Source organism: Mus caroli, chromosome 11 (assembly GCF_900094665.2).
Source record: "Mus caroli chromosome 11, CAROLI_EIJ_v1.1, whole genome shotgun sequence".
NCBI lineage: Eukaryota > Metazoa > Chordata > Mammalia > Rodentia > Muridae > Mus > Mus caroli.
Genome location: NC_034580.1, coordinates 74,510,380 through 74,527,966, shown reverse-complemented (window position 1 = coordinate 74,527,966; position 17,587 = coordinate 74,510,380). Strand labels below are relative to the sequence as shown.

The following is a 17,587-nucleotide window of genomic DNA, read 5'->3' as shown; positions in this document are numbered from 1 at the left end:
AGAGAAACCCTGTCTCGAAAAACAAAAACAAAAAACAAACAAACAAAAAAATCAAGGAGAAAATTGCATAAATATTTTGGAGAGCACTGTATATGTATAGAAAATTGTCAAAGAATAAATAAAAGGTAGATATTATAAATAAGTTCTAGGAGAGCTATTTTTAAAAAAGCAATAAAAATGAATTACATTTACACTAACCCACAGTCTTAGGAAAGCAGGGCCCGGGTAAAGGAGTGAACCTAGCACTCAGATAATTTTCTTCTGATAATTTGTCAGCATTCTCTCACACCTCCCTCCCCTCTACAGTGGAATCTAGAAATGCCTCCATGTGCTGCTGAAGGAGGCATACTGCTCACGTGGAGCAGACTCCTGCCCTGACACAGGCCTTAGTTCACACTTGAGAGAAAGGCCTGACCTTGCAGTCTCCACTGAAAGCTTCATATTCTGTGTTCTTATATCCCTAAGTCACCAGGTTCTCCTTCCCTTCTTCCTTCCATGGGTACAAAAGCAAAAACCCATGGGATCAAAGACTCCAGAAGGCGCTACCAAAAGGACATCACACTGAAGCGGCCGTGTCCCATGCCTGCTGGTATAAGCTCTGAAAGCACTCGGGCAGGCGCCAGTTACGCGCATGCACTCCCAGTGTTCAGCGAGCTGCATTGGCTCCAGATGAAGATGAGGCAGCAGGTGTTGGCTAGCACTGTAGACCGCACGAGCTGGGAGAAGAACTGCCAAATTACACTCAGATGCTAGCCTACTTCCCTACTATGGCCTGAGTTCCTTGAAGGCAGGTATCAGAACATGCTTATCATGTTACTACTGAGCTGCAGCTCCTGTCTGGAAAATAACACACAAATACTAACACATGTAAGACAATACCCGAGTAGTCTGGGAGAACTCCGATGTCATCACCTACACAGGAGCCCACTTGGTTCAGACCGCACTGCTCACCTCCCTACAAACAGCAGAGCAAACCTGTTGGAAAACTCTTTTCTCTACACGAGCTGGCAAGCACGCTCGCTGAAGGATAAAGCTTATGCCTTGTCTGTTCAGCAGAGAATGAACCCAGGGCCTTGTGTATACACACAGCACTCCTCCACTGAGCTATATTCTCAGCCTCAAAGTCTGAGTCCTAATTGGGTGGAGAACTCTCGCTGCTTCTATAATAAGAGTGAAAGATCTGGGTGCTGAAGCTGGAACCCCAGCAGCTGCTTGCCCTCCACTAAGCCACTCGATGCTGACTCTCGCCTCTGCTCAGTCCGAGGGTTAAGGGAACACTGCCTATTTTACAGGGCTGCTAAGAAGTTGGGTAACAATCTATATGAAGAACTTTTCTGAATTGCACAGATAAAATAATCTTTTAAAAATAGACTAAGATGTTTCTAATACCTGGAATAAAAGAGATTAAATAATAAGCAAATGGAGTTTTAGGACAAATGTATAGAACTTCAACTTAATGCTGGAATTTGTAAAATTACTGGAGCGGAGCTAATGTAAAGAACACAAAACGTCTTTAAAAGAAGCCAAGGGCTGGTGAGATGGCTCAGTGGGTAAGAGCACCCGACTACTCTTCCGAAGGTCCGGAGTTCAAATCCCAGCAACCACATGGTGGCTTACAACCATCCGTAACGAGATCTGGCGCCCTCTTCTGGAGTGTCTGAGGACAGCTACAGTGTACTTACATATAATAAATAAATCTAAAAAAAAAAAAAAAAAAGAAGCCAAGTGTGAGAGCTCTGGCGATGTTTATGCTATGGAAAAAGCGTCTGTGGAGAGATGGGTGGCCAGGGTGTATTTAGCGGCCCTTGTATGACTGGACACACAGACTCGGCACTGCAGGGATCCAAGAATGGATGGGCTTCTCCTGCTGCCCCACTGCTTCCTCATCTCTCTGCAGCAATACAGAGATTACAAGACGCCAGCAGGTCCTCTCTGAATCAGGCAGCAGTGTGCTGCCACATGTCTGCTTAGTGCTGACAGTTGGTTAAGGACACTTTCTTTACAGCATGAGTGACAGAACAGTCAGTTTTAGGATGGGTTTGGTTTTATGATGGGGCCAGCTTTATTTTGGGGGGTGGGAGAAACAACTATTTTCTAAGCTAAAACCCCCACTTCCTTAAAGACCTCGGCCTGCTTCTCTGCTGATGCCCCATAGTGTTTGGTTAACCAAGGACAGGGCAGGTAGAAGTGGCAACTGAACCAAACAGGCCATACTGATTATATAGTTCTGCATGTCCAGAAATGTCACCAAGCAACAACTTTTCAAGTTCCGGTTTCCAAGTGCCTGAGCCTTCAACTCAACTTCTAGGGACTGGGGAAGTCTCAAGCTGTGGGCCTAGCTTGAGTTTAGAGGAAGCGATGTTCTGTATAAGACCACAGTGGGAGTGGCTATATGCAAATTGTTGGCGTAGAGCGTGCAGAGGAGCTTGGGGGGGGGGGGGGTGAGGAGAGGACAAAGGAAATGATGTCCAGAGGAGCAAAAAGCAGGGGAAAGCTGTTAGACACTTGCTACCTTCCCTGGTTTGCAGAAGGAAGCTGGCTTTATTTATGGGATTCTAACCAGTAATTTCCTAGGAATAATCTGTAAATAAGCAGAAGTTACTGACTCTTCTAAGCACACCATGAGAAGTATCACAAAGCATTAAAATAAGTCACTTGAGTACACTGCACCATCCCTAATACCCTGAGAGCCCTCAAACAGACCTGCTGGTGTGAATATATGCACTTTTTTCTTTTCTTTTGAGACAGTCTCATAATATAGCCCAGGCAGGTCTGGAACTCATTATGTAGCTGAAGATGACTCTGTGTGTGTGTGTGTATGTGTGTGTGTGTGTAAGTGTGGCTATCAAAAGACAACTCTTGAGGTCCGTTCACACTTGGCAACAGGACTGCATACAAACATCTCTATCCAGTTAGTCCTTTCACTGGCTCCAATTCTGGTTATTTTCTACAAAGCATACAGTATAAATTCTATGTTTAAGAAAAAAAAAAAAAGAACTGTCTTAGAACGTGTTAAATACTACTAAATAAGAAAGAAACAACTTTCATTTAAAACTCAATACTAACACCCACAGGCACAAACTATCAGTCCCTGTATCGAAGGCATCTTTCATCTTTAAGTGTGTAAAAGTAGGGCCTGAAGAGATGGCTCAGAGGTTAAGGTCACTGGCTGCTCTCTCAGAGGACCTGGGTTCAAATTCCAGCATCCACATGGCAGTTCCCAACTATCTGTGACTTCAACTACAGAGGCTCTGGTGCCCTCTTCTGGCCTCCTCAGGAAATGCATGCACCGATGCATAGACACAGGTAACTTATTCACGCACCTTTAAAAAAAAAAAAGTAAAAGAAAACTTTTTCTCCCTCCTGAGTCAGGGTTTCTCTATATAGCCCTGGATGTCCTAGAACTGCTCTGTGGACCAGGCTGCCCTGGGACTCAGACAAATCCACCTTCCTCTGGCTCTCAAGTACTGGGATTAAAGGCGTGTACAACCACTGCCTGGCTAAGCAGTCTTTAAATCTGTGAAAGAAATCTGTGAGTGAAAGTACCTATCCACTCACAAACGAAGCACTCAGCTAGGTAACCCTAAGACTCTAGGGTCTGAGGCAAGAGGACTGCCATGAGACTGAGGGCAGCCAGAGAGCGATTCCTGGGGGGGGGGGGCGGGGAGGGGTGCTTCAGGTGCTTCCCAAATAATGTAAAAAGCGGTGACTCCACAGCAGACTCTACCCAGACCTTCATACTTGGGAAACGGCTTTATTTAACTACGTTTCAGGAAGTAACACGTGCATATACTTCTATATAGCTTTTTGTTTGTTTGAAATTAAAATAGAGTCTCACTCTGTAGCCCATGCTGGACTCAAATTCAAAGTGATTCTCTTGCCTGGGATTCCAGATGTGAGTCACAGTCAACATAAGTCATGCACAGCCAGCCTATGGCAGCACCTCAAAGCCCAGTGTGCAGAAGAATCACCCATGCTCCCGAGGAGGCTGACTGGGCTCCATGCTTGGGGTTTCACCCAGCAGGCACGGAAGACTCAAGAGCTATGCCTCTAACATCAGATGATGCTAATTCGGGTGTGGGGTCACACTTGTCCTACAAAACAAGTGATGGAACAAACACACTGGCTACATGGGAAGAGCTGGGCAGACGACTAGGAGACAAAAGGATCCCCTGACTGGTACGTAAATTAGGAACAAAGCGTAAGAACTGAGTGTAATTGTTTAGAACTTGTAACTGTAAATTTATGATATGGATTGGGTATTATACCTGCTTACTTCTTTAGAATCGTCCAGACTACCACACGAATGGAAATGTTCATGTAACACTGAGACAAGTATTTATGGAGATTCTATTTATACATCTCGAGCAGCCCAGAATAGGTATGGTTTGATTTGTATAAAGAAAACGCCTGCTAACACCTAGCATTTACATGAACTATATACACCACTTCTAAGAATGTCCTTATAGACTATTGCATGACCTTTTCAGGTAATGGAACTTAGGTAACTTAAGAAATCCTTTTTAAACATTTTAACTAACTTAGAAGAAAATCTTTTCAACTGAGCACATGACCCAAACATCAGCCGTGGGCCGCTGCACACTGTCCCCTCTGTTCACACAGCAGTGCTTGTGCTCACTAGGCAGTGGGCATCACCTCTAGGCTCAAGCAGAACTTACGAAGCCATTACTTCAGACAGATATCAACTGAACTTGGAGCTGGGCAGGTGCCGCTCCTGCTTTTCTCTCTCAGTACCTATGACTGCTCAGTGTATAGAGTTCTAAATTTCATTGTTTATGATTACACACACCTTTAATCCTGGCATTGGGAGACAAAGTAGGTGAATCTCCATGAGTTTGGGCCAGCCTGGTCTACATAGAAAGTTCTAGGGTAGCTAGGGCTATACAGTGAGACCCTGGACTGAGAATATAAGTAAATAAATAATAAATAAAACCCAAAATTCCACTGATCTACTTTTCTCACTTGATCCAACAGTGACTCTACAGTAAGGATTATAATGATGGGTTTTAAGATTTCTTTTTAGCATGCGCGCGCGTGCGTGTGTGCGTGTGTGCGTGTGTGCGTGTGTGTGTGTGTGTGTGTGTGTGTGTGTGTGTGTACACATGGACCTGCACCTGCACATCACTGGCTGGAACTCTCCAAGTAGGCTATTCACTCACAGGTATTCTTCTGCCTCAACCTCCTGGGTGCTGCGATTATGAGCCATGTACCACCACAAATACCGTTTCAAAATATAGGTTTTGAGGACTAAACTCAGGTCCTTGGGTTTTCAAGGGAACACTCTACCAACCTAGTTATCTCCGCAGCTCCAAGATGTTATTTTTTTCTTATGAGAACTTTTTGTCTGGTTGTTTACCTAATCCCAGACCTTCAGGCTTGTCAGTGGCTGATGGATGGCTGACCTGTTGTTACCAGCAATAAAGTGGGGTGATTACTAGACTTTGTATGTGTGTGTTTTATGGTGCTTATACTGCACCAGAGGCATGTAAGGCCTTAGGGTAATGTTAGTATAGCTGATGAAAGAATATAGTTTTGTTCACTTGTAGGTAATATAGCTTAGTTTGTGCTTTTGGTCCAAATCTCTGTGGATACTGAACATCACTATGCATTTCCCCCTCTGCTATACAACTTGATAGAAAGCACTCAGCTCTGAAGAGTAACAACATTCAGTTACATAGGAAAGAAATGGAAAGTGAACCTCATGAGGGAAAGGACCAAAATCTGCTATGCTCTGACCACAAGGGAGTTCCTAATGTTGGTATCGTAGTATCATTGCTCACAATCACATAACGATCACATTTACTGACCTGGGGAATGCTGGGAAGTTGCAAGTGAGGTCATGGAATTAGAGAGGTTAAGGTTGGCAGTGATACTAAGCTGGCTCTGCAGTGCAGGAGGGTAAGGAGATGTGGGTGTCAGGAGGGACTCCTCACTGGTTTCTTCATCAATTCCAGGCAAGTACGTGTCAATCAAGGCATCAAGAAATTTAACAATGAGCTCAGCATAGTCAGGGATTTGTGTTTGCTGTAATGGAAAATAGGACATTATTTTAGCTCCATTAAAAAAAAGTTCCCTCTGAAGCCAAGAAAAGGTTAACGATATCTGGGGCTTGGTGGATTGTTTTTCTTTCTTCCTTTGTATTCTAGATCATTAAGGCGGGGCAGGGGGCGGTGCGTCTGGAATAGTATTTAGAGAGAACTGTGGAACATACACTTTGGAATTTTATTTGGCTTCCCCTAAAAGCTTCCAGATGAACCTGCAATTTCTGAAAGCCATGCAGAGACAGAGGAATTGACTACTTTATAGACAATGCAGTCCTCGGCAATGACATCTCGCCAACGTCCCAAAGCAGAGGAGACGGGCAGAGCATCATCATCCCACCATCCACCTGTTAAAACCCCTGCATGACACACTTCTGTGACTTCAGGCCCATCTTTTAATGACAACCTGTGTATATCAACAGACAGTGCAAAATAAAATAAATCCAACTCTTAGAGCTAGAACAATGTATAAACAACTCATCTTGATTTAACAGCCCTGCATCTAGGACATGGGGTGTGTGTGTGTGAAGGGTGTGGGGCAGAAGCCCTGCCTTCAAGGAACTTCAATTATTTTAAGAGACCATCTACAAAAAAAGTAAATACTATTTCATGTAATATACCAACAAATGCCAGTCAAAGAAAGTGAACAACAGTCAAGAACAAATTTGATAGTCAGATGTAGCCATGTGTCCCTGAGGTGTATTTACCATGTGTCACACTCTTCACTAGTCACAAGACAGGTGTGTGAGTTATTGCCACATGTACAGAGGTCTACAGGCAGAATACGTTTTATAGAGGTTTTCCATACCCTTCTGAGATTTCAAGCCTAACTTAAAATAAAATTAATATATCAACATATTGAATGTATTGCCTCTTTGGAAAAAATCTTTCTAAAACAATTTTTATTTTGAAATGTTACTTTGGTTTGAAGGTAATGTGTATTCTCCAACAGACTCATGAGTACAGTTAAAGACTCTGGCTTATCAAAAATTAGAAAAAAAAATTTTTTTTTTACCTTTGAAAAGGGTCCTGCAAACCGCCATAAGCCATTAAAACCAAAACCTGCAAAAAATCAAATGCTACTCTTACAACAAGCAAGGCAGCTTTAAATAGTAACAAAAATTAAGCTGTATAGCTGACAGACAAACTCTGCATATATTTAATAAGACATTTTAAAATCAGTGTCAAAGACGACTAAAATGTCCTTAGAATAGATAGCATTTTTACAGTGGTCAAGCAGTTATACTGAACATGTAACTAAGAGAATCAGAAGACGAAATGAAGGGAAAGAACCATGCAGGAGCCTATCCCTTAGAGAACACTACAGCTAGACATTCTCCAACAGGGCCACAGCTGCAGGCTTAGCAAGCACCCTCTCCTGGTATATGTATTTACTTTGCAGGTAAGATGTTTGGTACTGTGGCGGGGACTCCTCATGGTACACCACACTCTGCACAATTCCATGGATTGGATTTAACAAATTTGGATCTTGGCATAAAGACAAGAGGGTATTGATCTTAGAGTCCAACAAATTGTGCCTGGAAAAACAAAAGTAAACAGAGGAACATTAAATAAAAGGATTTACTGGAAAGTGTGATATACATATCCCTTAGAACAACATGGCAAAACTGGAGACAGGGACTTTTACCTTTCTGGCACTTTTCTAAATTTTCCAGTGAATGAGCGTGTGTGTGTTGTCATTTGGGAAATACAGTAAAAGCAAATACCTGATAGCTACCACACGGCCGTGTGAAACTGTACAAGGAAACGTTGTTCAAAACAGGCTTGGCTCTGTCTGCCCGTGAGCACTCTGCACTCTATCTCCTTGGCTGTCTGTTTCTATGTACGTCCAGGGTTACAATGACATTTAATACTAACCAGTGCCACGGTAGCAAAGTAAAATTAATTTGGAAGGGGTGGCATGGGCAATCTTACAAAGAAACCATTTCCAGATCACTTGCAATCTATTAATAAAAACCTATTTTAAAAAGGCAACACCTAAATATGTGAAATTCATAAACTTTAAAATGGAATTAGACAACAACAAATGTGAGATGCTCAATAAACTGCAGTGATGCGTTTGTGTTTATTAAACCAGAGTCTAACTATGGTATCGTTACTTGTTTGACACAGCTGTTCTAAGATGTCCAATACCAGATTCATTCTACTTCCCTTTCATAGGCATGGGATTCTTCCGGGACGTATGTCACCACTGTCATCCACTCTTCCCTGCAAGCCATAAATCTAGCAGTCCTCCTTAGGGAACTACCCTAGTCAACACTCAGTCCAATATCAAGTTCTGTAATTCTTACCTCCAATATGTGATTTCAAGTCTGTCTCTCCTTATATTGCAGATATTGGTCTCCCGGAATAGTATCCTTACAACAATCTTCCCGCATCTGCACTGTTTCTTCCAACTCATTCTCAGCGTAACACCAGAGTGCAGCGACTCACTACCAACTAAAGCTTTCCTAACAGCTTTGCACTGTACAAAGGGATACGACTCAATATTTAACACTGACACAGCAAAGGCTTTAGCCAGACTTCTGCCCTAGACCTATCCTTCACCTTGGAGCTCTTTATTGTTCTGTGTTCCACACAAAAGTCCTTTTAAAGTTTCTTTAATTTGCCAACACCTTTCTGTCATAGTTGTCAGCTGACATATCCAGGAAGAAGGACTCTTAACTGAAGAGCCGTCTCCATCAAAATGGTCTGTGGACCATTTTCTTGACTGGTAACTAATGCAGGAGGGTACAGCTCACTGTGACTTAGGCCAGCCGCAGTCAAGTGGGCGGTAAGGGTAAATGATCAAGCCACAATTAGCAAAGCCAGTAAGCAGCATTAGTCCACAGTCTCTGCTTTAATTTCTGCCCCAGTATCCCTCAACGATTGGATTGTAACCCATAGGTGAAACAAAACCTTTCCTCCCCAAGTTGCTTTTCTTTTCTTTTAAAATTTATTTTACGTGTATGACAGTTTTGCCTATATGCATGTCTATGTAACACATGTGTGCCTGTGTCCACAGAAGCCAGTAGAGGGCGTCAAATCTCCTGCAACTAGAGTCGTGAGTCACTGTATGGGTGCTGGGAGCTGAACCAGAATCCTCTAGAAGAGCAGACATGCTTTTAACTGCTGAGCTATCTCTCCGGTCCCTTCCCCAAGCTGTTTTGGACAGTGTTTTATCAGAGTAACAGAAACCAAACTAGAGCAAAGGCTTTGAAGTTCAAGTATTAAAAGTAAAACCAACCTCCTAGAGAAGAGGGCAATTCTATTTTCCCTTAGCTATGAATCAGTACAGAATTCTAATAAATAAATCAGTACAGAATTCTAATAAAAAGAGAACCGAGGGCTGGCACAATGGCTCACTGGAGCAAGGTGACAGCGGCCACAACTGATGAGCTTGTTTGTCCTCCAGGTTTAATAAACATGAATATATCACTGCACTTATGAATACATCCACTGTAGTGGCAGAAGAGCACTGACTCCTAAAGTTGTCCTCTGGCCTCTTCATGTGTGCCATTATACTCATGTACATGTGCACTAAAATAAACATAATGTTTAAAGGAAAAGATTTAGACTAACCCCCAGACAGTCATGTAAGCTGGTTTAAACAGAGCAATCTATCAGTTTGCTCTTGAGAAAACTGTACATTAATACTCATTAAGCTAAGCCAACTACAATAAATCAATACCATTAAGGAAAAACAAGCAAACAAAACAAAACAAAACAAAGATGGTTTTGGTAATAGATAAGCCCAAAGCAACTTTAGCCATTATTAAAGTATGAATTTAGAAAAAGATTTATTTTTTCTTTTCAGTTCTGTATATGCATGTGTGTTTGCTTGTGTGGGAATATGAATGTATGTTCAGTGTCCTCTGAGGCCACTGGAACTCAAGTCCTCTGCAAAATCATACATGCTCATAACTGCTGAGCTATCTTTTCAGCCCTTTAGCCCCACAGCTCTGTGTTTTGTTTTGGGTGCTGTGGGTCAAACCCAGGCCCTGGCATGCTAAGCATGTGTTCCTCTCCAGAGCTCTCCGTAGTCTCAACCTGGAGAACTATAGTGATCCCTCTCTAGGATAACAATGGCAGCCACCCTGCCCACTCTACAGGCAGAAGACACCACTGAGAAGCACATTTCCTACACCTTTACAGAGCACCTGACATAAAGACAGATACAGGGCGATTAACCAACAACAGGAGATACTTACACAACAGGAAACACTTTGGGAAACACAACGCTGGCCTCTGCTAGATATTCATAAAGAATTCGTTGATCAAATTCATCTGTAGTATATTTTACCAGTGTAGCCTGCCAAGATGCAAAAACAGGTAAACAATTTATGTTGAAACTTTCTGTTTTAATGACATGAAAATATCTTTCTTCCATGTTTGCCATATTTAAGGGCCTGCTAAGAGCAAACTGGAAAAAAAATTTGAGGACGAAAAACCCTCAAAAAGGAAAATCCTGCCAGGAGTAGTGGTACACATTTTTAATCCCAGCACATGGGAGGTAGAGGCAGGTAGATCTCTGGGAGTTCAAGGCCAGCCTGGTCTACAGCGTGAGGTATAGGACAGCCAGGGTTTCATAGTGAAACCCTGCCTCAAAAATGAATGAATGGACGAATGAATGAATGAATAAATGAATGAATGAGTGAACGGGGAGGAAGATGTTCCCCTTACCAGAACAGTAAGAAGCAGCGCTTGGATCTTTGGGTCGGTAAGAACTTCTTCATCCAAAAGAACATTTGATTCAGAGACTGAGACTTTCCGTAAATGTGGGTGCTGCTGCGAGGAGGGAATCCTTTGGGTTTCTGCAGTAGGATATGGGTTAATGTAAGTACTTCTATTAGTAGGCAAAGTATAATCTACTCAACAGATTTTAATGTTACATCTTAAACTCAACAGTTCCTTAAACAGACATCTTAATTATCAATATTACTATCATACAGAGTTGTTATGTATGCAGCAATATAACAGTTAGTGACTTGCAGTGTTGTGCCATACACACTGGTCTGGAACTGTTTACGTAGACCAGGCTATCCTTGAACTCATGGAGATTCTCCTGTCTCTTCAAGTGTAGCCCAGGCAGACCTCAAGTATGTGGACCTGCTGCCTCTGCCCCTTCAGCACATTCCACTGGCATAACTAGCTGATTTCTTTTCCTGCCCACTTAAGGGCAAGAGAGCGCAGAGCACATGCTTATGCACTGCAGCCTAAGGCGCTGAGGTCTGGATGGAAGCAAATGTGTCTTCACTGTGCTCCTCGTGGTTTGCAGCCATCTTCATTACTCATCAGCTTTGTGTCTCACCCATTTCATAGTCAGTCTCTGCCACTCTTCTCATTTTCGGGGGTGTTGTAATCCCTGATTCCATTTCTTGTCTTTTAGGAGCCTTTGTGTCAGATATCAAGTGATCAAAACTTTTTCTTGTTCCTATGAACAAAAGTTACAGAATATGAAAGTTTATTAACCACAGTGTCTACAAATCACAATATTCTAATAATGTAAGCTTTTACTTTTGAGCACAAGCTGAGACATCCCTGGAGCAGAGTTTCTTAGCATTATTCTCGTTTCCTCTCTAAGGGGCCTGGCCTCACAGCTTTCCAGAAAAGGAGGAACTTTACTGGCCTAAATCCTAGCACTCGGGAGGCAGAGGCAGGCAAATTTCTGAGTTTGAGGCCAGCCTAGTTTATAGAGTGAGTTCCAGGACAGTCAGGGCTACACAGAGAAACCCTGTCTCGAAAAAAAACAAAAAAACCAAAAAACCCAAAAAAACCAGAAACTTTAGGTTATATTCACTATCCCAAGAATAAACTAGACTCCACCAAGAAGAACAAGTATCCATAACAAATACAAGGATTAGATTTTGATCAGTGCAAAGCATAGAAAAACTTAAATGGCCCCTTTAAGTATGGAAATTGAGTTGGTTATCAAGAAACAGTCACTAACAGATGAGCAATCTCCAAATATAGAGAAAAATTAAAGTTTTACTTTAACCTGTAAAGATATGCATGCCCAGAAGTACTAACAAGCAGATACACGAGGAAACACTTCAGAAGGGCAACAAGTGGTCTCATCTCACTCTGGCTTTGAGGGTACACCCAATCGTGTACACTGGTATTTAAACGTCTTTCTCTTATTTAAGTACAAATATTTATAAGACATTATTCAGAATTTATTTACCTTTGCTCATTACACTCAGGGAATGTCTCTTCTTGTAGCAGTTCTACAAAACAATCTGGGGCTGAGTATGTAGCTCGGTGGTAGAGAACTTGCTAGTGAGTTAAGTTCTCTGTTTTTGTTTGTTTTAATTTTATTTTTCGTATTTATTTACTTTACATCCCATTCACTGCCCCCCTCCAGGTTACCCCACCCCCCGAAATCCTTTCCCCATCCTCCCTCCCCTTCTCTGAGCAAATAGAGACCCCCTGGGTAACTCCTACCCTGACATTTCAAGTCTCTTCAAGGCCAGACATTTCCTCTCCCACTAGGCCAAGCAAGGCAGCCTGGTGAGTAGAACATAATCCATGTGCACACAACAGCTTTTGGGATAGCCCCCGATCCAGTAGTTTGAGACCCAGATGAAGACCAAACTGCACATCTGCTACATATAAGTGGGGAGGCCTAGATCCAGCCCCTGTATGCTCTTTGGTTGGTGGTTCAGACTCTGAGAGCCTGTAGGGACCAAGTTAGTTGACTCTGTTGGTCTTCCTGGAATTCTTATGCCTTGGTTTAATGCTCAGAAGCACACACATAGGAAAAGGCAAAAGACTGAAATATTTATCTTAAATGAATTCAAAGGCAGAATTGAAGCCAATATTACAAGATCTGACAAGTGATATTTGACAGTTCAGTGTTCTGTTGCCCTCATGTACCAAGACAAATGAATAATCACAAATCACAAATACCAAGGCCAAAGGAATCTACACCCAGTCAGTCTCTTCCTTTCGTGCAAACGGAAGAAGTCATGAGTGATTAGGTGGTTAGACTGTAGTCCCATTGCTAAGGATTCTGAAGCCTACTAGTGCTTTCTACAGTGCTTGGAGGTAGGCATGCTACTGATCTTGTCCTACTGTCCCTTTTCTTCTACTCTGTCATCTCCTTCTCTTCCTACAGCTCAATTATCTAACTCTTCAAATATTTATCAGTTTGTTTGGTTTTGAGACAAAAATCTCACATTATGCGCAGCTCTGGGTGTCTTTGAACTCACAGAGATCTACCTGCCCAGTCTGGTATCACAATGGCAGGTATCATAATGAACTCATTGATAGGTTCTTTAAGGTGCCACACACTCAAAACTCTCCTTCTAGCTTTGAAATGTAGATGTGCACTGTAGCTCCCCACAGTTGCCCTAAGTACAAGAGCACAGTAACCCTCTTGTTCCCTAGTGCCTACCAGTCTCTGGTGACATCTGTGGTTTCTGAATATGCTTCATCCAAGGAGTGCCACTCTTAGTGGGTGTGGCCTTGTTGAAGTAGGTGTGGCCTTGTTGGAGGAAGTGTGTCACTGTGGGGGTGGACTTTGAGACCCTCCTCCTAGCTGACTGGAGGTCAGTCTTCTCCTGTTTGCCTTCAGAACAAGACATAGACCTTCCTCCTGCACCATGCTATGCCTGCCTGGACGCTGCCATGTTTCCTGCCTTTTTTGATAATGGACTGAACCTCTGAATCTGTAAGCCAGCCCCAATTAAATGTTTTCATTTATAAGAGTTGCTTTGGTCATGGAGTTTTTTCACAAAAATAGAAACCCTAACTAAGACATCACTCTGTCTTTAACACTCATAAGAGCCATATCTTCGCTCTCACATTAGAGGGGCATCATGTAACATTTCATTTTGTGTCTGGCTTAATTAACATACTAATCTCTAATTTTATCCATGCTGTCACCAACTACAGGATTTCGTTTTCATGGCTACTACCTGTGGATCTGTAGAACTATGCTTCCTTCATCTGTGCATTAGTGGAGGGACACGGAGGCTGCTGCCTTTCCGTGGTTGCTGTGACAAGTCTTGCAGTCCACACAGAATGCAGCGGCCTCTTCCACACACTGGTTTGATTTCCTCCAGATATATAGTTAGTAGTAGAAAATAATAGTTTCAGCTCAGCCAGGGAAAGTGCCATTTAAGTTAATTTTTATTTTATTTTATTTACCAATGGGGTACCGCCATGAAACACATTACATGGCTAGTGGCCTCTAGCTTGCCTTTACCTCATGAGGCTCAGCAGCAGCACAGTCACACCTGACTGACAGTTTGTGAAGCCAGAAACCTATGGCATCGTTTACAGTCTTCTCCCTTCCACCCCGTCCATCTCTCTGTCCTGGTCACTCTCCTTTGGAAACAGACCTCACATACAGCTCCTGCCTTAGTGTGTGCTGGCTCTGGGTTTTCCTCTTAGATTGCTGAATCAATCTTGTAAATGGTCCCCTTGAAAAAGACTTCTCTCTACATGGCTGTCAGGAAAATGTAAGAAAACAACAAACAAACAAACAAACAAACAAACAAACAAGCAAACAAAACAAATGCATCTTGTTCCTTCCTTAATGAAGATCTCTGTTGGATGTATGATGTGGTAAATCTCTTATCACTGTAGTCTTTGTTGTTGTTTTGAGACAGGATCTCTCCACATACCCCTGGCTCTCCTGGCACTCACTGCATAGACCATACTGCCCTCATAGAGACGCACCGGCCTCTGGCTCCAATGCCACCAGAGAAAGGCTGGGACTAGAGCTGAGCTACCATGCAGCCAGCTGTCTGGTCTGTTTCTCACAGCCACGCTGTGCTTCTCCAGCCTCCTTCCCCCAAGCACCTGCTCTGATGTTCTGACCCATGGCCACTGCTCCCACACTCTCTTCCCTTACCAAGCTTCCTCTTGCATGCATGCCTTTCCTTACCCTGTACCTGTCCACCTGGCTAGCATGGTCTAAATCTCTGAAATCTGGCTCAAATATTACCTCTTAATTTCCTAAGAGCCTCAGTAATGTTAAGCATTACTGCTTTAATGCCACCGCCATACACTGTTGTCACCAGCTGACTTTAAGTCATAACTACCAAAGGATAAGCCCTTCTCTAAAGGGCATAGACCCTGTTTTTTCTACTCAGAACAGAGTTTGAAGGAATTCAATACTGCATTTTCTGAGGTTAGTTTTTCACTTACAACTTCTTTGGTATGAAAATCCATAATGACAAAACACAGAGTAACCAGAAATCACTGATGACACAGGATTAACAGAAGGGAACTCAAATAGAGAGAGACGACAGACTGAACTGTAACAATGGCTGGCATTTGTTATTTCTCCTTTCAACTTTTACTGGAAGTTTATTTGTGTTACACTTTGTTGTTTGCTCACCAATTTCCTTATGAGCAAACCTTTGCATAATACTATCTCATGATACTAAGTATGTTTGCATGGGTAACTAGAGTCCATACTCATAGTATTTATCACGGGTTAGACACACCAATAATCTGAGTAACGATTTAGAGTGGCAGCCAATGAAGGGCAAGCAAGTACTGTCTCACACGTGCTCTGTGGGTCAGCGAGTATCCTCTTTCAGGAACTCACTCATCAGTTACTGGACATGAAAGGCTTAGCATTGTGCAAGCATTTCTCATAGGAATGTTGATAGAACTGTCAAAAATCATTATTTTGGGTCAACAAGATAGCTTAGTGGGTAAAAGCACTTGCCTTGTTGCCTGAAAACCTGAGTCCAATGCCCAGATCTCACATAAAGGTGGAAAGAGAGAACTGACAGTCCAAGACTGCCTCCAATCTCTACCTGTCTGCATGCATACACACAGATAGGAATTTCTAAAAGGAATATTGTCTTATAGTTATTAAGAAATACCTTGTATTGTTGTTTCAAAGATTACATGGTTCCAGATCTCTTAGGGGCCCATTCTCCTTCTGAATGGTATGTTAGGGAACATTAGCGTTCCAGCCCTCTATACAGCAGTGCTTCTTCTCCTCTAGACAGCTAACGACTCTCATCACTGCCATCTAGGCCCCCAAATCAAAAGCCATAGTACTTGGAAATAGACTTTAAAAACACAGAAATAAAAACCAAATCAAACTCAAAGCCATTCCAAAGTCTCATTCTGAATTCTCTGTCTGAAGACATGGCTGAGCCAAACTCATCCATTAAAATCAAACTCCCTTAGAAGAGCCAGCCACACAAGGGCAGAGAGATGGCTCAGTGAGTAAGAACACTTGCTCCTCTTCCAGAGGATCCAGCATCACTTCCCAGCAAGCACAGGAAGCTCACCAATGTCTGTAACTTCAGTTCCAAGGGATATAACACCCTTCTGCAGCCATGGGCACCAGGTACACATGTGGTATGCATCCATACTCATGCAGGCAAAACACTCATACACATAAAATAAATTAAATTCAGAAGTCACAAGAGTTTTTTACATCAAAACAGTAAATATTGGCAATCTAGCCAGGCAGTGATTGCACAGACCTTTAATCCCAGCACTAGGGAAGCAGAGACATGTGGATTTCTGAGTTCGAGGCCAGCCTGGTCTACAAAGTGAGTTCCAGGACAGTCAGGGCTACACAGAGAAACCCTGTCTTGAAAAACCAAAAAAAAAAATGTTGGCAATCTAAATAGTTTCAATTAATTTTCCAAGAGGGACAGTAACTAACCATTTTTCACACTAACAATAACGTACAAATTTATATAAAATAAAGATAAACTAACCAAGCAATTTTTTTGTGTTGGCCTGAGAAGGCTGTCCCATATCCAAGCTCATGGATTTCCTGGCCCGGGGACTGGTTTGGCCTACAGCTGGGTAGGTGGCTGCAAGGTATCCTTCTGAACCTTTGGGAGAGGACCATGGCTGGGTTTCCTTTAGTGTCCTGAGAAATTGAAACAATTTAGAAGAATTAATTAACAAGAAGATAATCAATATAACCACTGTTCACTCCCTCCTAATAGCTGTCCTATTTCCTAACAATGGCAATCAATTAATTCAAAAACTGCATTTTAAAGAGCCATAGGACACAAACTTTTCTTCCTTTTTTTTTAAAGATAACTTTCCATTAAGTTGCCCAGGCTGGCCCAGAACTTGCTATGTGCTCTAAGTTGGTCTTGAATTTCCAATCCTCCTGCCTTAGTTTCCAGAATGCTAGCAATACAGATATGTACCATTATAGCTGGCTCTTAGTGTATAACTCTTAATGTATCCCCAGGAAGCTAAACAGGAAGAACTATAGTGCATAATTTTATTAACCTTTTTTTCTTTTCTGCAGGACAGGAATTGAATCCAGAACCTCACACGTGCATGGCTAGTATTCTAACCCTAAACTGGTGAAACCCAGAACGACTTATATATTTACTGATTGAGCCCAGGCTGGCCTCAAACTTGTTATGAAGCCAAGGATGACACTGAACTTCCATTCCTGCTTCTACTTCCTAGGTGCCAGGAAGACAGGTGTGCACACCACAGTCAGAAGACAGGCAGGTGTGCACACCACAGTCAGAAGACAGGCAGGTGTGCACACCACAGTCAGAAGACAGGCAGGT

The 17,587-nt window shown here is 42.5% G+C and overlaps 1 protein-coding gene across 6 annotated transcripts in view; it reads right to left on the bottom strand.

Annotated features, from left to right (window-relative positions):
• Nucleotides 1–17,587, bottom strand: part of Nf1 (neurofibromin 1) — a 248,756-nt gene that overhangs the window by 2,824 nt on the left and 228,345 nt on the right. For 5 of the 6 annotated variants that reach the window (XM_029483492.1, XM_029483494.1, XM_029483490.1 and 2 more), the window contains 7 exons: nt 16,763–16,920; nt 11,374–11,496; nt 10,746–10,876; nt 10,274–10,374; nt 7,458–7,600; nt 7,078–7,124; nt 5,829–6,045 (listed from right to left, as the gene is read on the bottom strand). In XM_029483492.1, the coding sequence (XP_029339352.1) occupies nt 5,829–6,045; nt 7,078–7,124; nt 7,458–7,600; nt 10,274–10,374; nt 10,746–10,876; nt 11,374–11,496; nt 16,763–16,920 (920 nt within the window). The remainder of the gene's footprint in view (nt 1–5,828; nt 6,046–7,077; nt 7,125–7,457; nt 7,601–10,273; nt 10,375–10,745; nt 10,877–11,373; nt 11,497–16,762; nt 16,921–17,587) is intronic. The other variant, XM_029483495.1, reaches the window with a different exon arrangement.